The sequence below is a fragment of the Alosa sapidissima genome, chromosome 9 (assembly GCF_018492685.1).
Source record: "Alosa sapidissima isolate fAloSap1 chromosome 9, fAloSap1.pri, whole genome shotgun sequence".
NCBI lineage: Eukaryota > Metazoa > Chordata > Actinopteri > Clupeiformes > Clupeidae > Alosa > Alosa sapidissima.
Window position 1 is genome coordinate 23,888,381 of NC_055965.1, and position 25,265 is coordinate 23,913,645.

General features: G+C 38.0%; 1 protein-coding gene across 3 annotated transcripts in view; it reads right to left on the reverse strand.

Annotated features, from left to right (window-relative positions):
- The window catches only part of LOC121719387 (complement C3-like), a 130,287-nt gene that overhangs the window by 72,153 nt on the left and 32,869 nt on the right, over positions 1–25,265 (reverse strand). For all 3 annotated transcript variants that reach the window (XM_042104932.1, XM_042104931.1, XM_042104930.1), the window contains 10 exons: positions 18,079–18,274; positions 17,725–17,881; positions 14,639–14,709; positions 13,536–13,630; positions 12,960–13,042; positions 12,732–12,819; positions 11,464–11,566; positions 11,159–11,279; positions 5,365–5,480; positions 4,840–4,992 (listed from right to left, as the gene is read on the reverse strand). In XM_042104932.1, the coding sequence (XP_041960866.1) occupies positions 4,840–4,992; positions 5,365–5,480; positions 11,159–11,279; positions 11,464–11,566; positions 12,732–12,819; positions 12,960–13,042; positions 13,536–13,630; positions 14,639–14,709; positions 17,725–17,881; positions 18,079–18,274 (1,183 nt within the window). The remainder of the gene's footprint in view (positions 1–4,839; positions 4,993–5,364; positions 5,481–11,158; positions 11,280–11,463; positions 11,567–12,731; positions 12,820–12,959; positions 13,043–13,535; positions 13,631–14,638; positions 14,710–17,724; positions 17,882–18,078; positions 18,275–25,265) is intronic.

The window sequence follows — 25,265 nt, forward strand, 5'->3', positions numbered from 1 at the left end:
GGTATGGATGTTGAGGATCTATTTTACAACTTTGAAAGCATAAAAGACAGAAACAAATATTAGAATATATCATAAACAAAATGTTACCGAATAATTGTCCATTTATATTTAACTTATATTTAGTAAATGCAAGTACACATGAACTGTTAAGCAGTATTCCATGACTTCCTGTTTCTTTAAAGGTGCCATGTGTAAGAAATGAGGTAAAAATATTTTTTAAAAAAATGAGCTGCTACACGCTAGCCTAGAAATCTAGACGCGCCCCTAGCGGCAGCGAATTACATTTGCTGCCAGGGCTAGTCTAGCAACCCTCCGTTGGCTTGTGAGCTCCAGAAATCGAAACTTAATCAGGCCAATGAAATCGTGTATAGAGTCGTTAGGTGGGCTTAACATAATGATTGATGGCAGAGTTGCAACGGTTTGGCTTGAATTCCCTGCTACTTGAAAACAAATAAGATGGATGTTGCTGCTGGCGAACAGTGTGACACGAGTTAAGCTTTTATTAAGTTGGCAAACGTTTGAACTAGCTCCGCTGGTGGGAAACGCATGGGACTCATAGCGCTGCCGCTGTCCTATTGCGTGCAGAGGGAATTTGAAAGACAACTGATTATCCCGCCCCTCGGACTGAGCACTGCGAACGGTGAGTGTCCAGACCCTACATTTTAATGTGGCACGCATCAAAAGAATGAGAATAAATAGTGCTGCAGAGATATCAACCTGAATTAGCATGCTAAATTACTAGCCACAGCCCGACAGGTGTATACTTTTTGGTTCAAACAGCCCACAGGCCGTGCGAGTTATTCGTGTATTGCAGTTTGGCTAGCGGTTATGTTGCCCGCATACCGCCTCCCATGACCGAAACTGGTATTATGACACCTGTCGAGCTGTGGCTAGTATCAAACAAAAGGGGGTGTCATTTGAAAAAAATAATCATTGGTTTGTCATACTACAGCCTAAAAGAGCAAGATAAAATGAAAAAAAAAAAAACTTTATTTCATGATGTCCAGTTAAGCAAATTTGTCCTTAAAACAAGCAATTGGCTGCCAGTGCTTTGAGCAAATTTGACTCAATAAGATTCCTTAAAGGCACACTATGCAGATTTTTTTAGCTTAATATGCAAGTTTTTTAGCTTCATTTACCAGCTTCAGAGTCATTGGAATGGTTATATGACTCTTTTCGGGTTGAATGGTGGCCGTCTCGCTTCCCCCTAGCGCCTGTGAGCGGAAAAGCCACCCTTGCAACTGTGGGCCGGCGGGCCGACGGCCTCATTGTCAGGAAGTATAACAAGTGTAACGAATTGCTATACTGCATTCAAATACACATACAGTACACGCCAGGCACCGGCTAGAAAAAGGTAGCGATGGAGTTTCTCAGACATTCGTCATGACAGAGCAAGCGAAAAAAATAAGCAAAAACCGAAAAAAAAACAGTAAGGAAATTGCCAATACTGCATAGTTTACCTTTAAAGTAAATCTGTCAAAAAGATCTGTCCAGAGAGTACTAGGTAAGTGTTTCCATACGAAAAACAATACCAAATAAATTGTTTAATCTTGATATAAGATTAATAACATTTGGTTAGACTTTATTTTTGAATTGTTATTGTGTGTGTATCACAATTTGAAACTGTAGAAATGATTTGTAAATGTGAACATGATTTCTACAACTAATGGTTAAATTTGCAATATGCACTCACTTACAACTCTATTCTATAGGCATGGATCTGTTTTACAGCTGCAAATTGCCCTATTGTTACAAACAGGGTAGGAATTTCGCGGCGGCCACGTCTTGCCCCGTGCGTTGGTCGTGATGCCCCTTTGAAAATCAGTTTACAGGCCACGGTGGCCTTGGTGCCCCCTTCTTTCAATATTCTGCTTTGCATCTGACTAATAGCGATTTGTATAGCCTATGGCCTGTCAAAATAAGCATTCACAGCGCAAATTAATTTAGTCTTTTATGCAGTGGAGAAAGTGACAGCGCACGCAAGAAAGAAAGTGCGTCTTAAATCACCCATTCTTCTCAGTTGAACCAAAGATCCTTGATTACTAGCAAGATAGAGCAACGCAATTCGTTACTATGGGAGCAAAACAGGACAGTTCCGGTCTGCATAAGTGGGAGTCACCTTACGTCACTAAATAAACTTTCTCTCTTAATAAGCAATAAAAACAGATAAACATAATTGTGTTCACAGTATTAGTGTCTAATGATACCAATGAATCATTCTTTAGGACATGATATGAATATTTTACATTAGTCATGTGAACCGCTAGCTAGCTAGCTTAAAATGCTATACAAGTGGATGGGAGTAGCTATGGCAATACAGCTATGCGCTAACAAGTGACTAGTAGTTGAAGGACTTCGCTTAAACTTAATATACTCTTGCAAATTCACTTGAGTATAAACTATCCACTTTGACTAATGTCAGTAATGTTATTCAGCTAGTTGTCATTTCAAACAAATTACACTTCTCCGTTTAAAATGTTACCAGAGAATGTCTAATAAGGGGAGAACTGCCACTCTCGGAAAACTTCCGGTTTCTGAACTGGTTGCAGTTCCTTTTGTGGTTCCACATGAGGGCGCTCGTCCACGAGTGCAGAATGAGTGGAGGTCTATGGAGCTGTACCCCTCAAAATCCACTTTTCTCGGGATATCATTTTCTTTCAAGTAATTTGAATATTGTATTCGAAAGAGGAGGCAAGGAAAATACACTTGGTTGTGTATTATATTTTTTAAAGTCACTTAATTGTTCTAAAAAGCCTTTCAAACGTGTTGATGACGTCATTCATTAGCACAATGCTAGCGTGTTTTGGGCAACAATGACACAACCTCTAAGAAATCAAAAGGACATAAGTACTCGTTCATTCAACTTTTGACCTATAACCCATGTTGAAGTTATACAAACTACAATAAAATCTGAGATTTGCCAACGACAATCAGGTGAAAGAGACAAATTTAGCCGTCTAGCTCCATTGACTCCCATTCATTTTGCACTCATGGCGATCGCCCCCAGTGGAACTCTGGTGGAACTGCAACCAAAATTCGGTACAATGGGACTTAATACGGAGTGGCCAGGCTCTCCGTAGACGGGCTCTGATGTTACCTTAGCTAAGAGGCTAGCTAGCATGCTGACAACCGGACAGTAAACGGCAGCAGCATGGTCTGATATTAAGTTATTTTATTACAAATCCGAACACTAACAAATTACACTTTTAGGCTTGAAATGATCCCAAACACTTACAGATTATGACAACATTTTCCAAAAAACCCTCAACAATCCAGAAAGACATAATGACCAATTTATTGGTAAAATTCCACAAGTCTCCATTGACATTAGTGCAGCGAGGGTTTACTCTGGTCTGCATAAAGTGGGATTTCCCCCCCTCCCCCTTGCAATAATCGAACACGGAAATTGTCGAACGTTTGCGCCTCTTGCTCCGCTCTGGTTGAACTACTCGTGAAGTAGCCTCCTCATCACACAGACATCACAAGTATTATATCACATGAAAGAGCTTTTTCTCAGCTTTTAAGCGATGTTAGCCGCTCATTGTTGGGGTGAACGGTTCGCGAGACAAGTAAATAATATAATTCAATTTAATCATAAATTCTACTGAAGGTTCTTCGCCCATCTCCCTACCCATTCATCTCGGTGGAATACTTCACGAACCCTTCGTTCAACACATGACAAACCATATATCAGAATACACAGCAGACCTTACCGAACACAAAGGTGTAAATCAGTCCCCTATACAGTCAGCCATTCCAGAGTAATTCAGTTTTGAATTTGCAGCAAATTTCGACATGCATGGATGTCTCCAAATTTGGGCTTTAAGTTTTACAATGTGTTTAAATTGTTCTACATGATTTCATAACGGGCCAAATACAAAATAAATGTTACAAATATCGCCTAGCAATCGGTAAATCAGAGGACAGCTGACTAAGAGTTTGTGAAAGTAAACTTAATGATCACAAAATGCTAAGCATGCATAGGCTATTTGAGTTGCTTAAAGCTGAGCTGTGCTTAAATTGTTCAATACATGATTTCATAACAGGCCAAATATAAAATAAATGTTAAATATAGCCTAGATATCTGTAAATATTAGATCAGATGATTTACAGTTCTATGTAATATGTCATGTTTCATGGTTTTGTAATGTTTCATACAGTAATGCAGGTATACTGCTGTGAATAGGCTAAATACAACTTTGATAATTTTTATAGCCTAATACTGGTAATACTGGTAACTTTGCCCTGACATGTGGCCTTTGTGCCCCCCACCAAATATGCCCAACTGAAGGCCAAGTGGCCTTGCCCCCAAAATGGTGAAATTCCAAGCCTGGATACAAATATTTTGCCATAGGGCAATTCCGTGCAAAACTGTCACATCCATAATAACGCCAACACAATGCCATGATATTTGGTTGGTGTTATGGAAGTGACAGTTTTGTATGAAATTGCCCCATAACAATTATTCTACAGTTACAAATCAATGCTGTATGCACACAAAGCTGTCCTAACAGTTACAAATGTTTTCTGCAGGTACAGACTTCTACGCCACCTTGGAGATCATATGAGTGTCATATGTACAGTATTGTGTGTGAGTGTCACAATTTTGTAACTGTAAGAATGATTTGTGGCTGTATAATGTATGCAAACATTTTGTAGTACTAACTATCACTAACACTGCAAGAATATAGAAAATATCAAGTGATACAGATGGCAGATAATACCGTATACCCCGCCTTACCATATGTGCAATTTTATTCAGTTTAGTTACTGTCAACTTATAAGCTATGAAGTTCTAGTAGACCTACTATGCTGTTAGTCATGACAATAGAGGGGTACCGTAATTTGCAGTGATTGCCAGTTAGCTTCCGTGTTTATGGCATGTTCAGCGATGCCGTTATTTTGTGTTGTCACCACTTCCTTCATCTCATTCCATTCGAAAGCCACTTTAATCCCCCCTGCAGGGGATGCATCAGGCGTGCTTACGTAGACCTGTGAGGGCAAACACATGCACAAAGCACAGCAATTGTTGCTGATGTTCTTCAGGGTCCTCCCATTAGTGAGGATGTTCTAAATTGGTGAGAGTAGTGGATGGTTTGACATTTTGTTTTTAAATGTATGTATGTGGCATCTATGCATGGCCAGCTCGTTCCCAGATCACAATATAAAGAGGGACATGGACAACAATATTTACATTTTAAACCAAAAAATATTTTTTTTATTTTTGAAAAAGCAAGTTATTTTAGCTTGTTTTGCAATGAATTCCTGGTAATATACATCTGATTACTCTACACACTTTGCGTCATTGCCGAAACCTTTGGCCACAACTTGACACTACGTTTTGAACCACTAGGGCAGACTTACAATTACACTGAAGGGCATCCCTGGCTTGAAGTATGTTGGGGTCCTTTTGTAATTAATGGTGTAAGGAGACTTGACAATCATAATGCCTCTTTTTTCTGCCTCCACCATTTCACTTCCTTTGAAAATGAACCATACACAGACATTGTTAGACACAAATTGTGACACAGACGTTGTTACACACAAACACAGATGGTCTTTTGGGTTGTTGACTTCAAAGCACTGCGGCCACTGCCACCTCAAGCACCTAACCCTAACATTAACCCTTGCCTAACCCTAGCATCTTTCAGGCAGTACTGCCGTGAAGTCGACGGTGGGGGCCCAAAAGACCATAGATCACCCCCAATCTTATTACAACTAATTACGATCATAATGGGGTATGTCGTTTTGTTGCACTTCTGCAATATTCTGAGCCTATAGTAGGAAACAACATAAAATCATCCGATGACCTGTCTAAAAACTGATACATACAATTATGGGCATAATATGCATTCATGCTTATTCTGTTTTACTAATCTTATTACAGTGCATGAAAATGCACTGTACTGTTCTTCCTAGGTTTCTTATTACAGTCTGTACTGTTCTTCCTAGGCTTTTTATTACAGTGCATGAAAATGCACTGTACTGTTCTTCCTAGGTTTCTTATTCTTCTTCTTCTAACACGTTTAATGCAGCTTCAACCGTTAAATGTAGAAACTTCATTCAAACTTTGTTACGTAGGTCTTACTTAGGGCATTTGGGCTATGTATTTTTTAATTTTGTAACTTTTATACTTTTTAAACTATTAATTAAAAACTATTCAAATTTCCTCATTGACTTAACATTGGGATTATGACATCACAATACGGCCATTAGGCAATTAGAATCCAATGCCAGGTGGCCAGGCCACCTGCAGCATCTGCCAGTGTCAGGCTTTAAGCATACAAACTGGCTCTCTTAAGACTACACATCCTGTTCAACTGCTTCCTCTGCCAAAAACTGTTTCAAAATAAAAGTCCTCACTACAATAATTCACTGTTAAACAATTGAACCCTTTAAACTACTGAACTTTTTATCTGTTCAGCAATTGTAACTGTCACTTGTCATCAACTATGACTCCTACCCACTGTAGCTAGTTAGCATAGTTAGCATGTTAACATAATTAACATTTTTAGCAAAACTGCTAGAAAACATTAGCTAAGTAGCATGGTTAACATAGTTAACATTGTTAACATAGTTAGCATTTTCAGCAAAACTGCTAGAAAACATTAACTAAGTAACATGGTTAACATAGTTAGCATAGTTAACAGTGTTAGCATAGTTATCATTTTTAGCGAAACTGCTAGAAAACATTTGCTAAGTTAGCTAATTAGTATGGTTAGCATAGTTAGCATTGTTTACATTTTTAGCAAAACTGCTAGAAAACATAAGCTAAGTTAGCTAAGTAACATGTTTAGCATAGTTAGCATTGTTAGCACAGTTAAAATTGTTAGCATAACTGCTAGCAAACATTAGAGCCATTCCAACTTTCAGTTATCATCGTACCTATACACAGCCATTAAACTATTTGAATATCAACATTCATTAAACTTTCAGTCTGTCAACAACTTTTAAACTATTTACATTCAACTTTTAAACGGTCTACTTTTAAACTATCTATCTCGGGGGTCCCCAACCTTTTATGTACAATGAACCGGTTTGATTCCTATTTTTTTTTTCACGGACCGGCGCGGGGGGGGGGGGGGGGGGGTGTGACCACCGTCATTTGCAATTTCGATCAACTGCTCTTCCTCCTGCGCTGACAAGTTAGGACTATTCGGGATATTGACAAATGGGTTGGAGAAAGGGCCCTGCCTCAGTCTCTCCCAAAACCCCCACTACTGTTTGGAACATATCAAATACACCCCGGTCCACTCATTCGTCATTCTCCCCTGGAGTGACAGGTTGAGGTCATTAAGCAACCCGAATATGTCACACAGGTAAGCGAGTTTTGACATCCAGTCCTCATAACTAAAATGTGCAGCTAACGGTGACTTTTTTCTGTAAGAAATCTCTGCAGCGGCTCTCGCAACTCAAACACTCTGGCCAGTGACCTGCTAAAGATGCTTGTTTTTTTGTTGCTCATTCTAGCAGTTTAGCTAACTTCGTGTGACACTACCGTTCGCCAAGAACTGATCAAGTGAAGTGAGCTGACCTGAGGCTCAAGGCAATACTGTATGTAAAAGTGTTGAAGGCGGGACAGACAGACGTAAGAAAATAGACCTTGCAAAATGCAAACATGCGTGCAATCAAACAACTGCATATAGGCCTATGCCATGTAAAAACGTGACATTATTGCAAATTAAATTTAGTTTAGTTTGTATGCATTTTTTTTTTTACTTATGTCGTAGGCTACAGCCCGGTTAGGAATGTCCTGCGGCCCGGTGGTTGGGGACCGCTGATCTATCTATTAAACTAGCTGTCTATTAACAACTTGTAAACTATCTACATTCAACTTTTAAACGGTCTACTTTTAAACTATCATTAAACTATCTATCTATTAAACTAGCTGTCTATTAACAACTTGTAAACTATCTACATTCAATTTTAAACGGTCTACTTTTAAACTATCATTAAACTATCTATCTATTAAACTAGCTGTCTATCAACAACTTTTAAACTATCTACATTCAACTTTTAAACGGTCTACTTTTAAACTATCAACTTTTATTAAGCTATGCAACCACCATGTCTATCCTGGCATCACCGTAGTAACCATCTCCGTATTATCTATTTTAACTAGGGCTGTCAAAATAACTGATTAATTTCGATTAATTAATTTGAGAAAAAATAACTGATTAAAAAAAATAACGCAGATTAATCGATTCCGTATTATCTTTGACCCTGAGCCGTTCTAGTTAGTAACCATTACTGTAAAATGAAGGAGAGAGAAGAAAATGTGCTGCCTAGAGAAGAAAATGTGCTGCCTAGATCATTGATTGGAACATTTACTTTTAAAAAACGGCCTGATGGTGTTGACGGCCTGATGGTGCTGATTAAAATAAAGTCCTCTGCAATGTCTGCAGCAAGGAATTTGCATATCACCGGAGTTTGTCAACTCTAAAGTCGCACATCAATGGAAAGAAATAGTGTTGACATTGAGGGGAGTGTTCATTTATTTTCATTGTGTCCCCTAGGTTATATCTGTGGCCTGGAATGCCTTGTATGTGAAAAAAACTTCCTCCCGAAGCACTTTTGAATTTATTTCCTCAGCATATTAGGTCATATCATAGATTATTATGGCCATTATTTGAACAGTGAAAATAATAATAAAAGAGCTTTTGAACTTTAATGTCACTAATGCTGATTATTCAATGATTCATTTGAATTTAAATATTTAAAATACTTTCTCAGCAAAAAATATATATATGAGATTAATTTAGATTAATTAATCACAGAGTATGTAATTAATTAGATTCATTTTTTTTAATCGATTGACAGCCCTAATTTTAACTATACATGATATTTTACATCACAACTTTTGCATTTTCATGCACTGGTAATTCCTTGGAATTCCATTTCTAGTTATATTTTATTACGTTGTTCTGTTCTGCAGGAACGTGCACAGGGGGGTTGCTCAGGTTGCCCCAACTGCCCATATGCCCTTCTTGACTCATGTTGCCCTTCCAAGGGGGGAAATCGTACAATGGATGCAGAATTTTACGTAGGCCTAGATAAAAAAAAAAATAGCAAAGCCTAAAAGCACTGAAAATGAAAGTCAGTAGGGGAAGGGCAAACTCGAACGATCATCATCATCATCATCAAGTTTTATGAAATTAATTAAAATATTCATAAATCCAGGCTGAGTTTGCCACGTTTAGCCTAAATAATCAGACAGATAGCTTGCAGACAAGCAGCCCGTAATCACATAGCCTATAGGCTACTATTTTATGAGGCAAACATGTCTGCTGATAGTTTCTCACATTTCGTTTTAGCAAGAAGAATGAATGATGGAAGTAATGCATCACATTAATTATTTTATTCAAAATGGTTAAGGGCCCTATCATGACATTCTAAAGTGCATCGTCACTCGTCAAAAGTCTATTCAAATTTAGTAGGATGTCCAGTTCACATTGGGAGGGGTTTCGCTATCAAAAGTAGAGCGCATGGCGTAACAAGGTGTTCCTAGGTCTTTTAATCAGTCATATGGGTGTGTTTGGGGCGTAACATCATTTTAAACCAATGAGAATGACATCTGTCATTCCCTTTAACGGCGCAACGCGCGATATCTCAAATAAATGCATCGGTATTTTGGCATTCAAAGGCGCATTTGAAGGAGGCTGCTTGCGAGACCGTATAGAATAGTCATTCTTAAACCATGCTTTACTAAAACCTAGCATAGCCTTCACGGATTTGCACTCGTCTATTTCAACTCATTGGCAAAGTGAAACTAACTTCACCAAGGAGTCAGTCAACGACAAGACAGTTATATGCAGTTACTTTCACTATTGACTGACAATGGGTTACCACCGAAAACATAGGCTGGAAAGAGCGACACTTACCCTAATATTGCTCAAATGACTGAATAAAACAACATTTATCCTGCAGAGGAGTTGCTTATATCTCGTGACAGTGCGTCTTCAGCTGTGCTCCATACGTGTCTCTCGCCTCTCCCCTAATCACTTTTAACCGTCATTACCAATTTGCAAATGATGGTGAATAACTACTCATGAGATGTACAGTATTTCGTAATATCTTTGTTCTAATTATGTTTCCCATTGTAATCGTGCAATTTGTAATGCTTTGCATGGACGTGCGCTGGTGTGCGTTCATGAATGATAAAAGGATGGTGTGCACCTGCCAATATGACTGGTGACATGCGCTCTTAAAATAGCATATGAACAACTCGCCATTGACTTCTGACCAGGTTTAGGTGGTGTATGATAGCGATTTTTAGACAACGCGCTAGGCCCCTCCCTAGGTTGTTAATTGCCACACCCCTGGGCGCAATGCTTAAAAAATAAACGTGCAAAATACCGAATTCAACTTTGCGCGGGTGAATAACGAGTATTACACCATGCGCTGGTGACCCAAAATACAGCCTTAAATGCCTAAATCCTATCACTAGTATTTTGGGTATTGTTTGAAGCCAAGATTCCCACTGAAAAGAGTCAGATTCAGGAGAGGGAGAGACAATTCAGGGAGGCAGCAATCACTGCAGGGTTGGCTGGGAAAAAGCCAACCAGCAGGTGAGACAGAGACTTTGCACTGTGATAAAGATGACATGACACAGTGTAGACAAATTGATTAATTAATCAGACTCATATTTTAGCCTACTAATGGCAATGTTTCATAATTACATTACATTTAAGATGAGGAGCAGTCACAAGCCTCCAGACTATGTGAGGAAAATGTGGACAAGGAGGAGGCACAGAGGCCTAAGGTAGGCCTAAGTGATGATCACCAAATATGAGATGAGAGGATCATGCTAGAAAGTACAGGGTTAAAGAGCTGCATGCTAAATCATTGTAATCAAAAAAAACATAGGCTATTTTAGAGGTCATTTCAAAGCTCTTGCCTTGAGTTAAGGTGATTGAGTGCTGTATTTCAGTGTTTTACTTCTTTGTGTATATATATTTTGAAAAAGACGCTGTTATTCTCAGTCCTGCATATAGCCCGTGAGTTTTTTTTTTTTTTTTTTTGGGGGGGGTGCCCTTTTTTCAGGTCAGAGCAACTGCCCCTCAAAATTCCTGTGCACGTCCCTGCTGTTCTGGATGAAATTGATCTATTGAACTAATTGATCTATTATTTTCTTTTCTTTTCCATAGACAATACATACCTGTTTCTGTCAACACACTGACTTGCACGTATATCGAAGAATGGACAATGTCATCCACCTTAGGGAAAACACTGGTAATGTGCTCTTTCCGTAGAGTAGCGCTGCCCGCCCCACCTGTGACCTTTCAGTAAACACGTCATGTTAAAATTGTATTTATATGATATGTTTTTACATGAATTGTTTCAAAGACTCACTATGTGTTTATGTTTATGTGTGTATGACTCTCTATGTGGTTGTTTGTATGTGTGTGTGTGTGTGTGTGTGTGTGTGTGTCATTTACTTATAACTTCATAGAAAATGTATACCTTTACTCTCTGAAGTGAATGTGGTAGGCTCCTCTTTTGACCATCGATCAATACTCCAAACATCACAAAAGCCATTCCTGTCACTTCTTTGCCATACAAATACCTTAGTGGAGTGAAACACAGTGTAAACCAGGATAACTAGAATTAACTCAAAAGTAATTCAGGAAATTAATTACCACAATGAATTAGTTATTCAATCAAGTTAAGCTAAATCAAATATTTTGGAGTAGCAGTAATTCAAGAATATATCCAAGGTGGAAAGCAATTAAGTCAATAATGTCAATTCTTAATGACTGAAAGTAGCAGTTAACACACAGGGCCATATTGTGCACCCTGTGCAACGTGAAGTGTGAACGCATGACACATCTTATTCAAATCATACACCCAGTCCGTGATTTATTTTCCCCTCCACTTTTATTAAACGTTGCCCCCAGGCTCTTAACAACACCGTGTTTGCTCTGGCATTTTCTTACACCCTCTAAAAATCATAACACCACTGACCAAGAAAAACTTGGTCTATAGCAAAAGGTGCATATAAAGCACAGCTGAAGTCGCACCGTCACAAGATGCAAGCAGTCCTTACCAACCAATCCCAAACAACTTCTATGCAGGATAAATATCCTTTAGGATTTCTATTTAGTCATTTGAACATTGTTGGGGTAAGTGTTGCTTTTGTTTTCGATTGTAACATTGTGTCAGTCAATAGTGAAATTATCCACTAGCGCGTTGTGCATAACAACGCCCCCAAGCTGTTCTAAATTCAGTGTAACCTACGGCCTCTTGGGGTGTATTGCTTAAGTAAATAACTGTAGAACAGTAGTTTTGCCACTGATTATGAGACCACAGTGAAGTTTTGCATATGAGTTCAAAAACATTTTTTTTATAATTGTTTAAACACTATACAGTCAAAAAGACCCTACAATTAATGATATCACACTTTTTGCAAAACAGTACACACATTGATTTACAAATCTCTAAACACATTTCTCTACTTAAGACACAGATAACGTAGATAATGTCTCCTCTTTGCAATTTCAAGGCACTACCTTCCAAAAATACACACCCATGAACCAACTGGTTAAACACAACTATCTGGTGTGAAGGCACATAAAGGTTCTCTGAGCGATGTTGGGTAACGCCATTTCTGTTGACGTTCAAACAAAACAGAGAGCTAGCTCGCCCCTCCCTCCCCCTCCCTTCTGTTCAACTGAAACATACAATGATTTCTAATCAATGTATCCACATCTCTACAAGCACATCATTCTCACCGAGCTTTTATATCGATCTCCAGGTTATCATCATTCACATAGTAAAACGTTTTCCTTGGCGTCAATATGATCTCAAAGCTTGGCAGAACTAAGATAAAGTGAGAAAAAGAAAGGGAAATAAAATAAAGAAGAAAGTAAGAAAAAGGTTAAATGTGTAAGCATTACTATTTTCTGCCACTGTGGCCGTCTTCCAATCTCCAATACAATCTCCATCGAATTCTCACTCACCATATTCTTTAAGCTCAAACTGTGCAGTGAAGGTTTTCTGTGGGGTGTTACTGAATCTTGCCACGAGAGACCAGGTCCCAAAACTGCAATCAGAAAGATTGTAGAGTCAGTTTGGATGTACCAATGTGCATTTATGGTGTGTAGTGTGTGACGACCCTGCTCACCCTGCTGTCTGTGTAGAGGCCTATGCATCAACTGTGGGGTTGTTAATTGACTGATTGGACCTGGAGTGGGCGTGGTCTATATAAGCCTGAAGATCAGCCTCACTCGGTTGGGATTCTGAGTCTTGCACTCACGCACACACACCGAGAATTTCATTCACCATATCTATACACATGCAGACACTCAAAATCCACTCATTTGCACACACGCTTAAACTTAAACTTAAGTATTGAAATAAGTAAGTATTGAAATTGCATTTGTTGGCCTCCATTTCATGTTTACTGCCCACACGAGCCTGGACCGTAACAAGTGTATTCATGTTTCATATTATATTTTAAGCTGGCAGTTTGTACGTTGGAATGGATATGTAACATATAAATGTATTAAAATTGCTATTATAAATTCAGTACAGACCTGACAAGTTCTGGAATAAGGTAGGATCGACTTAACATTCCCTTTGCATCTTTGAGGGTTATGGATTCTTGAGACATTAAAATTCCATCTTGATTCTAGGAAAATAAGTGATAATTTTCTTAGTGAATAAATCTGTCAGTTAGTGAGCTTTAAATACATTCATGTAATTCATTAATGAAAATCAATTCATTTTTCAACCTGGGCCCCATTGTTAGATGTACAGTTTATGAAGAGTTTAGATGCAAAACCCTCTAAATCAGTCTGACCACTCTTCTTTTAAATGAGCATTTTATATCTGGTACCTATAGATTTTTGCCAACAAATCAATATTTTAGACCAGGAAGAGAGTGGTATTTGCTTTGAAGCTAATTTTATTTGATTAATCTATACTATGTGGAGAGCATTCACTCACCATTGTTATCTCATTTTTGACATAGCTGGTATGTAGAAACATTTGCATCTGAACTCTTCATATACAAATCACAACTTTAACAAATCAAATTCAAAATGAACATATATTTACCAGGAAATTATATAATTTGATACATTGTCTATGTACTTTTTGCAGCTAAATATGGGTTCATGAGATTTGCAGATGATCACATTTAATTTGCATTTTACTCATGTCCCAACTTTTTCTGTGTTGCATCCCATAGTACTTTGCCCTTCCCCTTTGGTCATTTCTAAATTGAAGGGAATTGTGATTTTTTCCCCCCCAAATACCCCTCCATATTATGGACTACTACAACACGACCCAAATCCGTGCTATCGAACTGGAGTAGCTGCAGCTAATGGTCAGTGCTCCCAGTGCTGTTCAGCTCTATTCCTAGTTTGCAAAGATTTCTCTGGATTCTCTGAATATTTTTAATGATACTATATACTGTAGATGATGAACTCCCCAAATACTTGCAATTTCATGTTGTTTCACCAAACCTCATTAGTAGCTTGCTCATGGTCCCTACACATAAAACGAAGCACCAACAGCATAGCTAGCGAACCCGCTAGGGGGACAGTTGGTAAGTGTTTCACCAACTACGTTGTTGGTAATTGTGTGTAGTTACCATATAGACATACATAAATGCAGTGTCCAACTGAACACTAACCATAATATCCACTTGCACAGAAGTTTCTGTTGGCTTCAAATCTGGAGTGAGGGCAAAGATCCGATAATAAACTAAAGACAAACATGGGAAAAGAAAGGTGTCAATGGGTTAAAAGGTGTAATGTTCACAATTCACAAATGTAGTTGTGTTGAGTAAATATTTACGAGGAATAGCTTTCAAATATCAAACTCTCACTCATGATGTGTCACAGGAGCAATAGAATCCAAAACAGGAAACTAATGTGTAGGACACGTTTTTTAATGTTATTTTGATGACTGAAAGATTCAGAATTTGCTCTGAATAATGTTGGGTTGTAGGTCAAAGTGTAGGTCCCCAATTATGTTTTCTACAACTTTTAATGGCCCATAGAGGGTATCAAACATGTTTTGTACATGTTACAGAAGGTGTAAAACACAATGTTTAAAAAAATACACTACTGTTCAAAAGTTTTTCATCATTAATGTTGTAAATGATTGTTGCAAAAAGAAATGGCTGATCTTTAACCCTTTAACTGGCACACCATGATAAAAATGATGAAAAAAATATTTTTTTGTTTTATCTTGCTCTATTAGACTGTAGTATGACAAATCTGTGATTTTGTTTTCAAAAGACACTCCCATTCAATTTCTATGAACCTCTACCAAACGGTTGCGGTGCCAGTTTATGGCAAAAGTCAGTTATCTGACTTTGGTGTGAGATTATTGTGTTTTACTGAAATAATTTGTCACCCTTCTCATGACATGATAGCCCAAAATGGCATTAGCCATATACACTATTACCCAATATATTATGCATGGGCAGCATACTATTGAGGAGGGCGGGACATGTTTCATGTCATGTTAGATTACATCCTGAGGGTCTAAGCTTTCAGAAAATATATGGTTTATATAGTTGAATCAGTTTCTCCTTCATGATACAGACCAAAGTGTATTGAATTGCATTGAATTGCATAGCTAATAAGCCTAATAAGTAGCAGTATACATTTGAAAACAGTATGGTTAATATGATTAATTCATAAACATTGTCATGTTTTCTAGTATTACATGTATATACGGCCCTGACTTTTACCATAAACTGACTTATCAACCGTTTGGTTGAGCATGTTTTCAAAAAAATATTTGACCGTGAAAATATGTATATATTTTGGGTCATTCTGTGCCAAATCAACAGATTTTAGAAAAAATTCCCGCCGGACCATCTTGGATTTGCTTCAAACTTTAGGTCAATAATATTATTATACCCAGCAAATAATGTGCAGAATTTTAAGCTTGTATCCACTTTATTGTCTGAGATATGGATGCTTAAAAAACAGGCTCATGAGTACTGCAGTTTTTTAAAATGACTAAGTTCCTTCGGTCATTACTTTTGAACGATTCATGCTAGATTCTTGACATCATAGTGTCAGGGAGTATTCTAACATTACCTTGTCAGTAGCTTTGTTGTTTGTAGATGTTAATTGTCTTCAGCTTCTGAAATAATTGCCCTACAGTTGAATATTTCTCAAGCTATGACTTGCTGAAAATTGCATTTATGAAAAATGAAAGTATGCTTTGACCACAATATCTTCACAATGAATTCCATCAGAAGTTTTGAATTCATTTATATAATACTACTGGTTTAGTAATTCCTTACCAACTAGGTTGCATGTCAAAAATAAATGAAAATATCTATTTTATAGAGCTTCAAACATGAAAATAACTTCATACCTAATTTCCAAGTGCATATTCTCCATGTATGACAAAGTCTACCTCAAAAACAATCATAGCACTGGAAATAATATGTTAGCGAGCCGCTACCTAGAAAACCACCCATGCAACTTCAAGAAAGGCAGCCTGACAAATCTTGCGAGAATCGTCAAACATTACCTTGTCAGTAGCTTTTTGGAAATAGTGTTTGCCTATTTTCATTTTCATTGTGCATTTTCATTGTGCACAGGGTGGGCAAGTCACAAGAAGAATGAAATATAAATATAATGCGACTCTAGAGGGAGCTCTAGCCAAAAATAGCTAAATCTGTGTAGTGCACCTTTAAACTTACTCGTAGCATTAGCTTTCTAGCAGACTGGTAAGCTTTGTGATGTCAGCATTAGCCAGCTAACACAAAAAAAGCTATCTATTGCAAGTCACATAAAAGTTAGAACAAGATAACACTGCCAAACAGTTAAATCCTCAGCATTTCACATTAGGCAAGAGCTGTCTGGTTTATGGTGGTACACCATATTCCAAATTGGACTTATGGAAAAATGCCCTATGGAAACTCCCCGTAGGACTTTTGGTAACCCAAAATGCATACTGACAATAAAGGTTTCTTTTAGACTATATGGATTGGATGTCAGAGGTTCTGATATAGAATGACTACACAAAATATGGAATAATTACACAAAACTCTCTATTTTTGCATTTTCTTTGTTGGTTCAATGGGTGTGTATAAGATGGACATGGTATGCACAACTAATATTGGATAAAACAACATGAATATTCAATCTCCTGTGAATATTTCAGTATCTAATATGCTGCATGTACTTGCAAAATGCTAGCTAAAGATACACACTGCAGCTAAGGTAGGGAAGCACCAAAGGCGGATGAGGGGGAGGAGGTCATTTTTAATACAAATTAACTGAGACATAGTAAGATTTATCTGACAATAAGCACCATATAGATTGTACATGATAAATGTTGTCAAGTATGGATTCCCAAAAGTCCAAGCTTTCAAATGGTGTATATTACATCTATTATATATATATATATATATTGTATATTACATTTATTATTATATGGTGCATATAATTGATTTAGAATGTTGAGGGGAGGTGTGCCGTGGAAGGGACACTGCTTCATCAGGTTTTAAGCTCCCAGTTTAATAGTAGGTCACCTGACAAAAAAATGTCAGGTGATGATGACTGAAACTAGGAGCTTATGAGGCAGTGTGCGGATATCTTTTCTACATTACTTCACAGTCCACCTGACTTTTAAATAGCAGTCTGTTTGTGATATTGAAACTAGATGAGACTGCCATATTTATTCATAATATAATTGAAAAAATACACAGGAAGCCCACAGCTACAGCGGGCCCTGATAATATCTCACCTGTGGATGAAGGCGTGTATATGGTTTTGTCAGTTTGTAGAAATATGTATCCACTTTGGAAAGACAGGAGAATCACTTTCTCCAGCACATGGTTTGGGAAAAAAGCTTGCAGATATACAAATTCTTTTTCAGCATTGACAAAGTCTGTGGGGGGAATCTGAAGAAAATATTGTCATGAAATTAAACACCAGTATGAAACAAAACAAAATTCAAACATAGAAAAAAATACATTAAAATGACTTGATGAATGAAATGATTTGCTTATGATTTCCTGCTTGTATTACAGTAAACTTATGCAACACACACACACACACACACAAAGAGAATCAGTGAGATGTCACACAGTGTTCTTACAATGATTTGTTCGATTTTCCTAAAGTTGCCTGGTTTTGTAAGTGTCACAGTTTTCTCCACAATGACATCCTTGCTGGGGAATTTGCTGACCACAATTTTGACTTGTAGTGGACCTTGATTATTGTAGTCTTGGGCCTCCACAAACACATATTCCGGACTTCCCACCCTCAGGAGGTTAGGAGCTGACATCACAAAGCTGATGTAAAATAAACATAATATTATTAACTCATTATAGTCGAGAAATTCTGATGATGGCTATCTGCTCTGATAAACAATTTGGAAGAAAATTTACTTTTACATTTGAAATTAAAAAATCCAGAAATTGACCAGTGCATGAAAACACAATGTTTTCACCTGCCATGTCTCCCCTTAATGCATACAACTCTGCGTCCACCCCTATTGTTTCTGTACCGTTCATTTTTGGCCAAAATTCTGTAAAAGTCATACTGCAGCCTAAACCGTAACTCCAAAACTCTTCAAATTTTCAGGTATGGTTACCAGTACCCCCCTCTGCCCATAACCCAAAATTTGGGGTACTGCACCCAAAGGTGGCGCTGTTGGGGAAAAAAAGTTAATTATGCTACTTTCTCCTTACCAGATTGACCTAGACTCAAAATTCTTTCATAATATTAATCTCTAAACTCAGATGCATCTTTTTGGCCCTGGTCTTATGGTCTAAAAATGTTTACTTTTGACACAATTTCATGGAAAAGCCAAACATTATAAAAAGTTTCACACTCTTCAAAAATAATCAAATCTTCACCAAAATTCTCACAGACAATGTTTAGACCAAGCCTCACAAAAGTTATCGGTCAGAATTTTGATATTTTGTTCCATTTCAGAGATATAGGCCAATAAAGTTAGACCACTTAGGCCATTTTTCCTAAATCACCTATATTCCTATAAACCGTAAGTCCTAGAAACTTCACATTTTCAAGTATTGTTACCAGTACCCCCCACTACCCATAACCCAAAATTTGGGGTACTGCACCCAAAGGTGGCGCTCTTGTCAAAAATGCTTATTTCTCCTTACCAGATTGACCTAGACTCAAAATTCTTTCATCATATTAATCTCTACATTTAGATGCATCTTTTTCACCCTGGTCTTATGCTCTAAAAATGTTTACTTTTGCCACAATTTCAGAGAAAAGCCAAACATCATAAAAAGTTTCACAGGCTTCAAAAATTATCAAATCTTCACCAAAATTCTCACAGACAATGTTTAGACAAAGCCTCACAAAAGGTATCAAAAGAATTTGGATATGTTCCATTTCAGAGATATAGACCAATAAAGTTTGACCACTCAGCCCATTTCTCCTATATCACCTATATTCCTATATGAGTCTTTTTTTTCCCCTTGGAGAACAACCATACAACCATCATTATGTGGATACCATTAACAGTGCACATTTTCAGATCTGTACTCTGTACTATAAAGCCCTTAATTCTATTGTCAAATGTATTTTAGGAATTTTCTTGATTTTGTGTGTTTGCCAACACACATTTTCACCATGTGAATGTGACTGCCAAATATTTAGGATTGTCAGTGGGGTAATGCCTAGTGCTGGTGTTTGTTAGGTTGAGAGTTCAAATCCCTGGTAGTGCTTTAGGCTCTAGCTCAAATACTATTGGTTATTGAAGATTAACACCATTAAACAGCACCTGAATGACATCAGGCAATCAACATACACAGTCATAAGTTGCCAAGAATCAGAATGCTGAGACACTCTGACATTTAGGGGAACTTCTTTGTTTACTATTTTTCCTTCATCATTAAGTCTATCATATTTATATTTCATCCATTAGTGTTCTTCTCTACAAATGTCTAATTGCCCCAGAATTTCAAAAAGATTTCAGGTGTACTCTTTCAGGAAAGCCCTTCATTTTATTGTCAAATGTATGCTTGGAGTTTTTCTTGTGTGTTTACCAACACACATTTTCACCATGTGAATGTGACTGCCCAATGTGTATGATTGTTAGTGGCTCAGTGGGATAATGCCTTGTACTGGTGTTTCTCAGGTTGAGAGTTCGAATCCCTGTTAGAGCTTTAGGATTTGTCATTTAAGATTCACACCATTGAACAGCACCTTAATGACATCAGCCAATCAACATTCACACTCATCAGTTAACAAGAATCAATTACATTTAGGGGAACTTCTTTGTTTACTATTTTTCCTTCATCATTACGTCTATCATATTTATATTTTATTTTATTTTCAGTTCCTGTTTATCTATTGCACGATGGGTAATAATTTAAAGGAATCGTGTTGCAGTCTTGTAAATAGTGACCCTGCAAGATCCCTAGTCATTGCAAAATCATAGTCTGTGACTTAAAACTCTACTACTTGTCTTTAGATGTGAGAGGGTCCGAGACTGTAGTCTTTCAAAAATCTTTTCCAAATCTTTGCAAATCTTTCCAAAGTCTGTCAGTGTAAGGAGGGCTTGAGGTGAAAGTGCTGTGGAGAAATTGCAGGATTGTTTGGCTCTGCCACCTAACCACACCCAGTTTACCTGCTGGGAAACCCTGTAGCTCCGGAGCAGGGGCTCAGACCAGGATAAATTGTTTGCTCGCCCTCAGTTCACTCTTTTGTTCATCTCAACCCAGCACTCCAGTGTGTCCTGCTCTGTGTGCGTCTTTGAGTTAACGTAAGTCATCACTTTAATGACCCTCACTATGACTTTTGTGATGTTTATCAGTTTGTAGAGTAGCTCTGCCATCATGTGTAAAGTTAAGGTCTTTGTTTGTTGGTTTGATGTGTTGGAGTCCCATGTGAGAGATGATTAGGTGATGTTGGTTGACTTGGGATGTCAAGTATTGTTTAGTTGTACCTTATATGATTTCAGTTTATTGTTCAAATGTCAATTGGTTTGTTTGCGAGTTGGGGTCTGTACTGATTTACCCCATTTCACTGATTACTCCATTTTCTGTTTGTTTCCTCTTTGATGCAGCACACATACAAACCTGCCATCTCCGTGTCATCACTCCATACCATTGAGCCTTCTGACCGAGGCTCTGCCTGCTCACCACACACTCACTCTACCTCGACCCACATCGCCCCCTACAGTTCCTTCAGTTGGGTTGTGGAGGTTAGCATACTAGAATAGAATACTGTTAAGAATACTGTTGGGTTGTGTAGGTTAGCACACTATAACGTTACAGCTACTTGTCAGGACTTGTCGTGCAAGGCAAGTATAACTGCATAATTATAGGCTGTTCATCTTATTGACTCCAACACAGAACCCACCCCCCCTTCACCTACCACCACAAATACAATTCCATTCTGTGGGAAACACTGCCTTCCATAATCAGACCCTTCATCTTATCCATGACAAATGCATAGTCCTGTAGAATAGAGTATTGTTAGAATACTATTGAGTTGTGGAGATTAGCGCACTAGAATACTACTGTTAGAATACTGTTGGGTTGTGGAGGTTAGCACACTAGAATAGGGTATTGTTAGAATACTATTAGGTTGTGGAGGTTAGCACACTATAACGTTCTAGCACAGGGTAATCCTAATTTTATGCATCAAATTTATTCCAATCCAACTCAAAAGTTTTGAACCACAAAGTGAAGGTTTTATCCAGATCAAAACCAAGAATAGATTATATGATCTAATCCAATTTCAGGATCCTTGTTTCCCTTTGAACAAGCTTTTTTCAAGATTTGATCCAATCCGTTAGCCGAAATCCGGTAACTAAAATCCGATCACGTTTCTTTTGAACAATTGGGCCCAAACAAAGCATATGTAAAACTAAAAAGCTATGCTACCTCATGTTTGTTTTGCTCGGACCCCGTAAATCACCGCTTGCGGTTATATTTGTTCTTCTTAAGTTTTATTATTTTTCCCGTCTCCCTAATTTTTTGTCAGCCCTAGCGCCTAGGCCCTTTGAGACAGAGACACCGTTCCAACTTTAAAACGTCCGGTCAGTACCGGTGTAAGTTGGTCACGAAGATGATGTCAGGTGGGCGTGTCGTTTGTCCACCATATTGGATTGAACAGAAAGCGAAACTAAATTTTCACAGGTCACAAATTTGGTCCGAACGCCACGAAACTTGACGTACATTATCCTTGGACCAAGCCTCACAGAAGTTACCAGAAGGATTTTTGATTTTTGAAAGCGTTTGTCCGTCACAGCCAAACTAAATCGACGGCGAAGCTCCGAAACAGGAAGTCGTCCATATCTCAGGAACACTGTCACATATCGATACCAAATTTTGTATTTGAACTGGGGACTCCAATGTGAGGGTGCATAAGATAAAAAAAAAAGAAAACATTCCAAAAGTTTCCATCATTTGGCAAACCACCCACAGGTATTTAGTAACTCTCACCATTCACCTTTGCACCATTCACCTTCTATCACAATGCCTTCCAAGTATGCTCAATGTTTCTGGGCAGCCACAATGTCTCTGGGCAACCTTGCCTAATCATGAAATCCTTGCTCTGCCATGGGATAGTATGGACTTACGAACTAAAATAGCAAGGAGAACAGTAGCTATATATAGCTTACATAATAGAGTTGTTTTCACATTGACGGTATTCAAATTACATTTTTCATTATTGTTAAATATCATGATGGGAGAGTATTATTAAAAATGTATGCAAATGCATATGTTTACGGGCATTTAGGTTTTACTGTGTTGTTTTGTTGTAAAGACATGCAAGGCATTCTGGGCCATGTAATGAACAGTGGTCGGCAGCACTCCATAGGCTACGTATTGATATGAATAGGTGTTTCTGTAAACCTAGGGACAATAAACAGCTATCTCTGTTACAAAAACGAGCTGGTAATCGCTCATTGAAGAGGGAACTATGATAAAAAGATTGTTTTCCTAAAAGCATGGAGTTGACGAAAGAATAAACAAGCAATGTCACGTTAATGTTAAATAGCCTACATCTGGACGCTAGGTGGCAACGTTGTATTACATTTCACTAGTGTAGCCAGAGAGGGTTAAAGCGGAGCGAGAGGCGCAAACATTCAACAATTTCCGCGTTCGATTATTGCAAGGGGGAGGCGGGAAAATCCCCCTTTATGCAGACCAGAGTAAACCCTCGCTGCACTAATGTCAATGGAGACTTGTGGAATTTTACCAATAAATTGGTCATTATGTCTTTCTGGATTTGTTGAGGGTTTTTTTGGAAAATGTTGTCATAATCTGTAAGTGTTTGGGATCATTCAAGCCTAAAAGTGTAATTGTTTTAGCGTTCGGATATGTAATAAAATAACTTAATATCAGACCATGCTGCTGCCAGTTACTGTCCGGTTGTTAGCATGCTAGCTAGCCTCTTAGCTAAGGTAACATTTTAAAACGGAGAAGTGTAATTTCTTTGAAATGACAACTAGCTGAATAACATTACTGACATTAGTTAAAGTGGATAGTTTATACTGAAGTGAATTTGCAACAGTATATTACGTTTAAGCGAAGTCCTTCAACTACTAGTCACTTGTTAGTGCATCTGTATTGCCATAGCTACTCCCATCCACTTGTATAGCCTTTTAAGCTAGCGTTAGCTAGCTAGCTCGGTTCACATGACTAATTAAATTATTCATATCATGTCCTAAAGAATGATTCATTGTCTCTCGGCCAATCAGAAACAAATAAATAGTTCCATAGAACCCAATTGTTGTATAATTAAGCAATATAGCACGAGTGAGAGTGGGGTTGGTCATGGATATTCCCACGGGTGTTGTTCGGCCGTAGCCACGAGGCCGGATTTTTAAAATTATGTTTATCTGTTCTTATTGCTTATTAAGAGAGAAAGTTTATTTAGTGACGTAAGGTGACACTCCCACTTATGCAGACCGGAACTGTCCCGTTTTGCTCCCATAGTAACGAATTACGTTGCTCTATCTTGCTAGTAATCAAGGATCTTTGGTGTAGCCTACTTGAAATACGATGTGAGATTCACAAGTAAGGAAGGTGCAAATATTATGTAATTTATCATGGGAAATTATTGGAAATGTTATTTCTTTTATTTATTTATTTATCTGTTATTTATTCTAATTGCAAACCACACACATCCATTCGGAAGCACGCGTACACATTTAATACTAAAAGACTATCATTTCGTTCAGAGCCATATTTATACAGACAGTATCTTCACGAAGTTTAGCGTTTGCAGCCATCTTGAATTTAGTCACGATAAGTCAAGCAACGAGTAAGAATGAACAGGTATGATAAGGGATCAGATTCCAAAAATAATTCAGTGGAAATGCATGGATTCCAGTTGCTGCTACTGGAAGAAACTGGAATCCATCCATTTCCACTGAATCGTCTTGTAAGTAAACTACCAGTGCTTTTTCAAAGTTCTCAATGTCTCGTTTTAAATGTCAGGGCCCTCGGAAGTTTACCAATGAAGTGTGGACATACATTGAGCCTCGTAAATGGGTGTAAAACAGTGATTTATTTGCATGGCTAGCCCGATGCCGAAGCACCACTATTGAAAAAGCTGTTGGTAGCATCGGCTAACTAGCGGCAGATTTTGGAGTGCAGGGGACAAGCCGAGATGGGCTATGAGACATACGTTCACACTCGGTATCATGTTTCAATACACTTTAGGTCAATATCACACCAGAATTCTCCTTTAATGTCTTGTGTGGCTAACTATAGGGAGGAGATGTATGTTGCTAATTGGGATTTATGTTGTTTAGCGTAATGCCATGGTCATTTGATATGAGATGCTTGCACTCGTAACTTCGTCACTTGTAACTTTAGGACTGCTATTTTTTTTAACAGTAACAGTAATTCACGAAGCACTTTAGCCCTAAAAGTAGCACCTAAGTCTGTGACCGCTTAAAAGAAGTGGCAAGGACTCCTAACGCGATGTTTTGAAATGCGTCTACTATTGTCTACAGGAGCTTCCAATCGCGAGGGAACTTGCATTGTAGGCATAACTAAGGGATGCAATAACACGACCAACAACCAAAACTAGCCTACTCATTGTCAACATGTACATGAAACGTTTCATGTGAATCAAATTAAAATGTTTTCTTTGCAAACGTAAGCATAGGCATATGGTGACAGATTAATTTAATAATGCTGCTGTGTGAATCACGGTAAGCGCGAATGAAGTGGCCAATTCTTAATGGGACCCACTGTATGGAAGTGGGCTAAGTAAAATAGAGATGTTTTAAATAAGATAAGGTTAATCAGAATTCTACGATATGCCCGCTTGACAACGGCA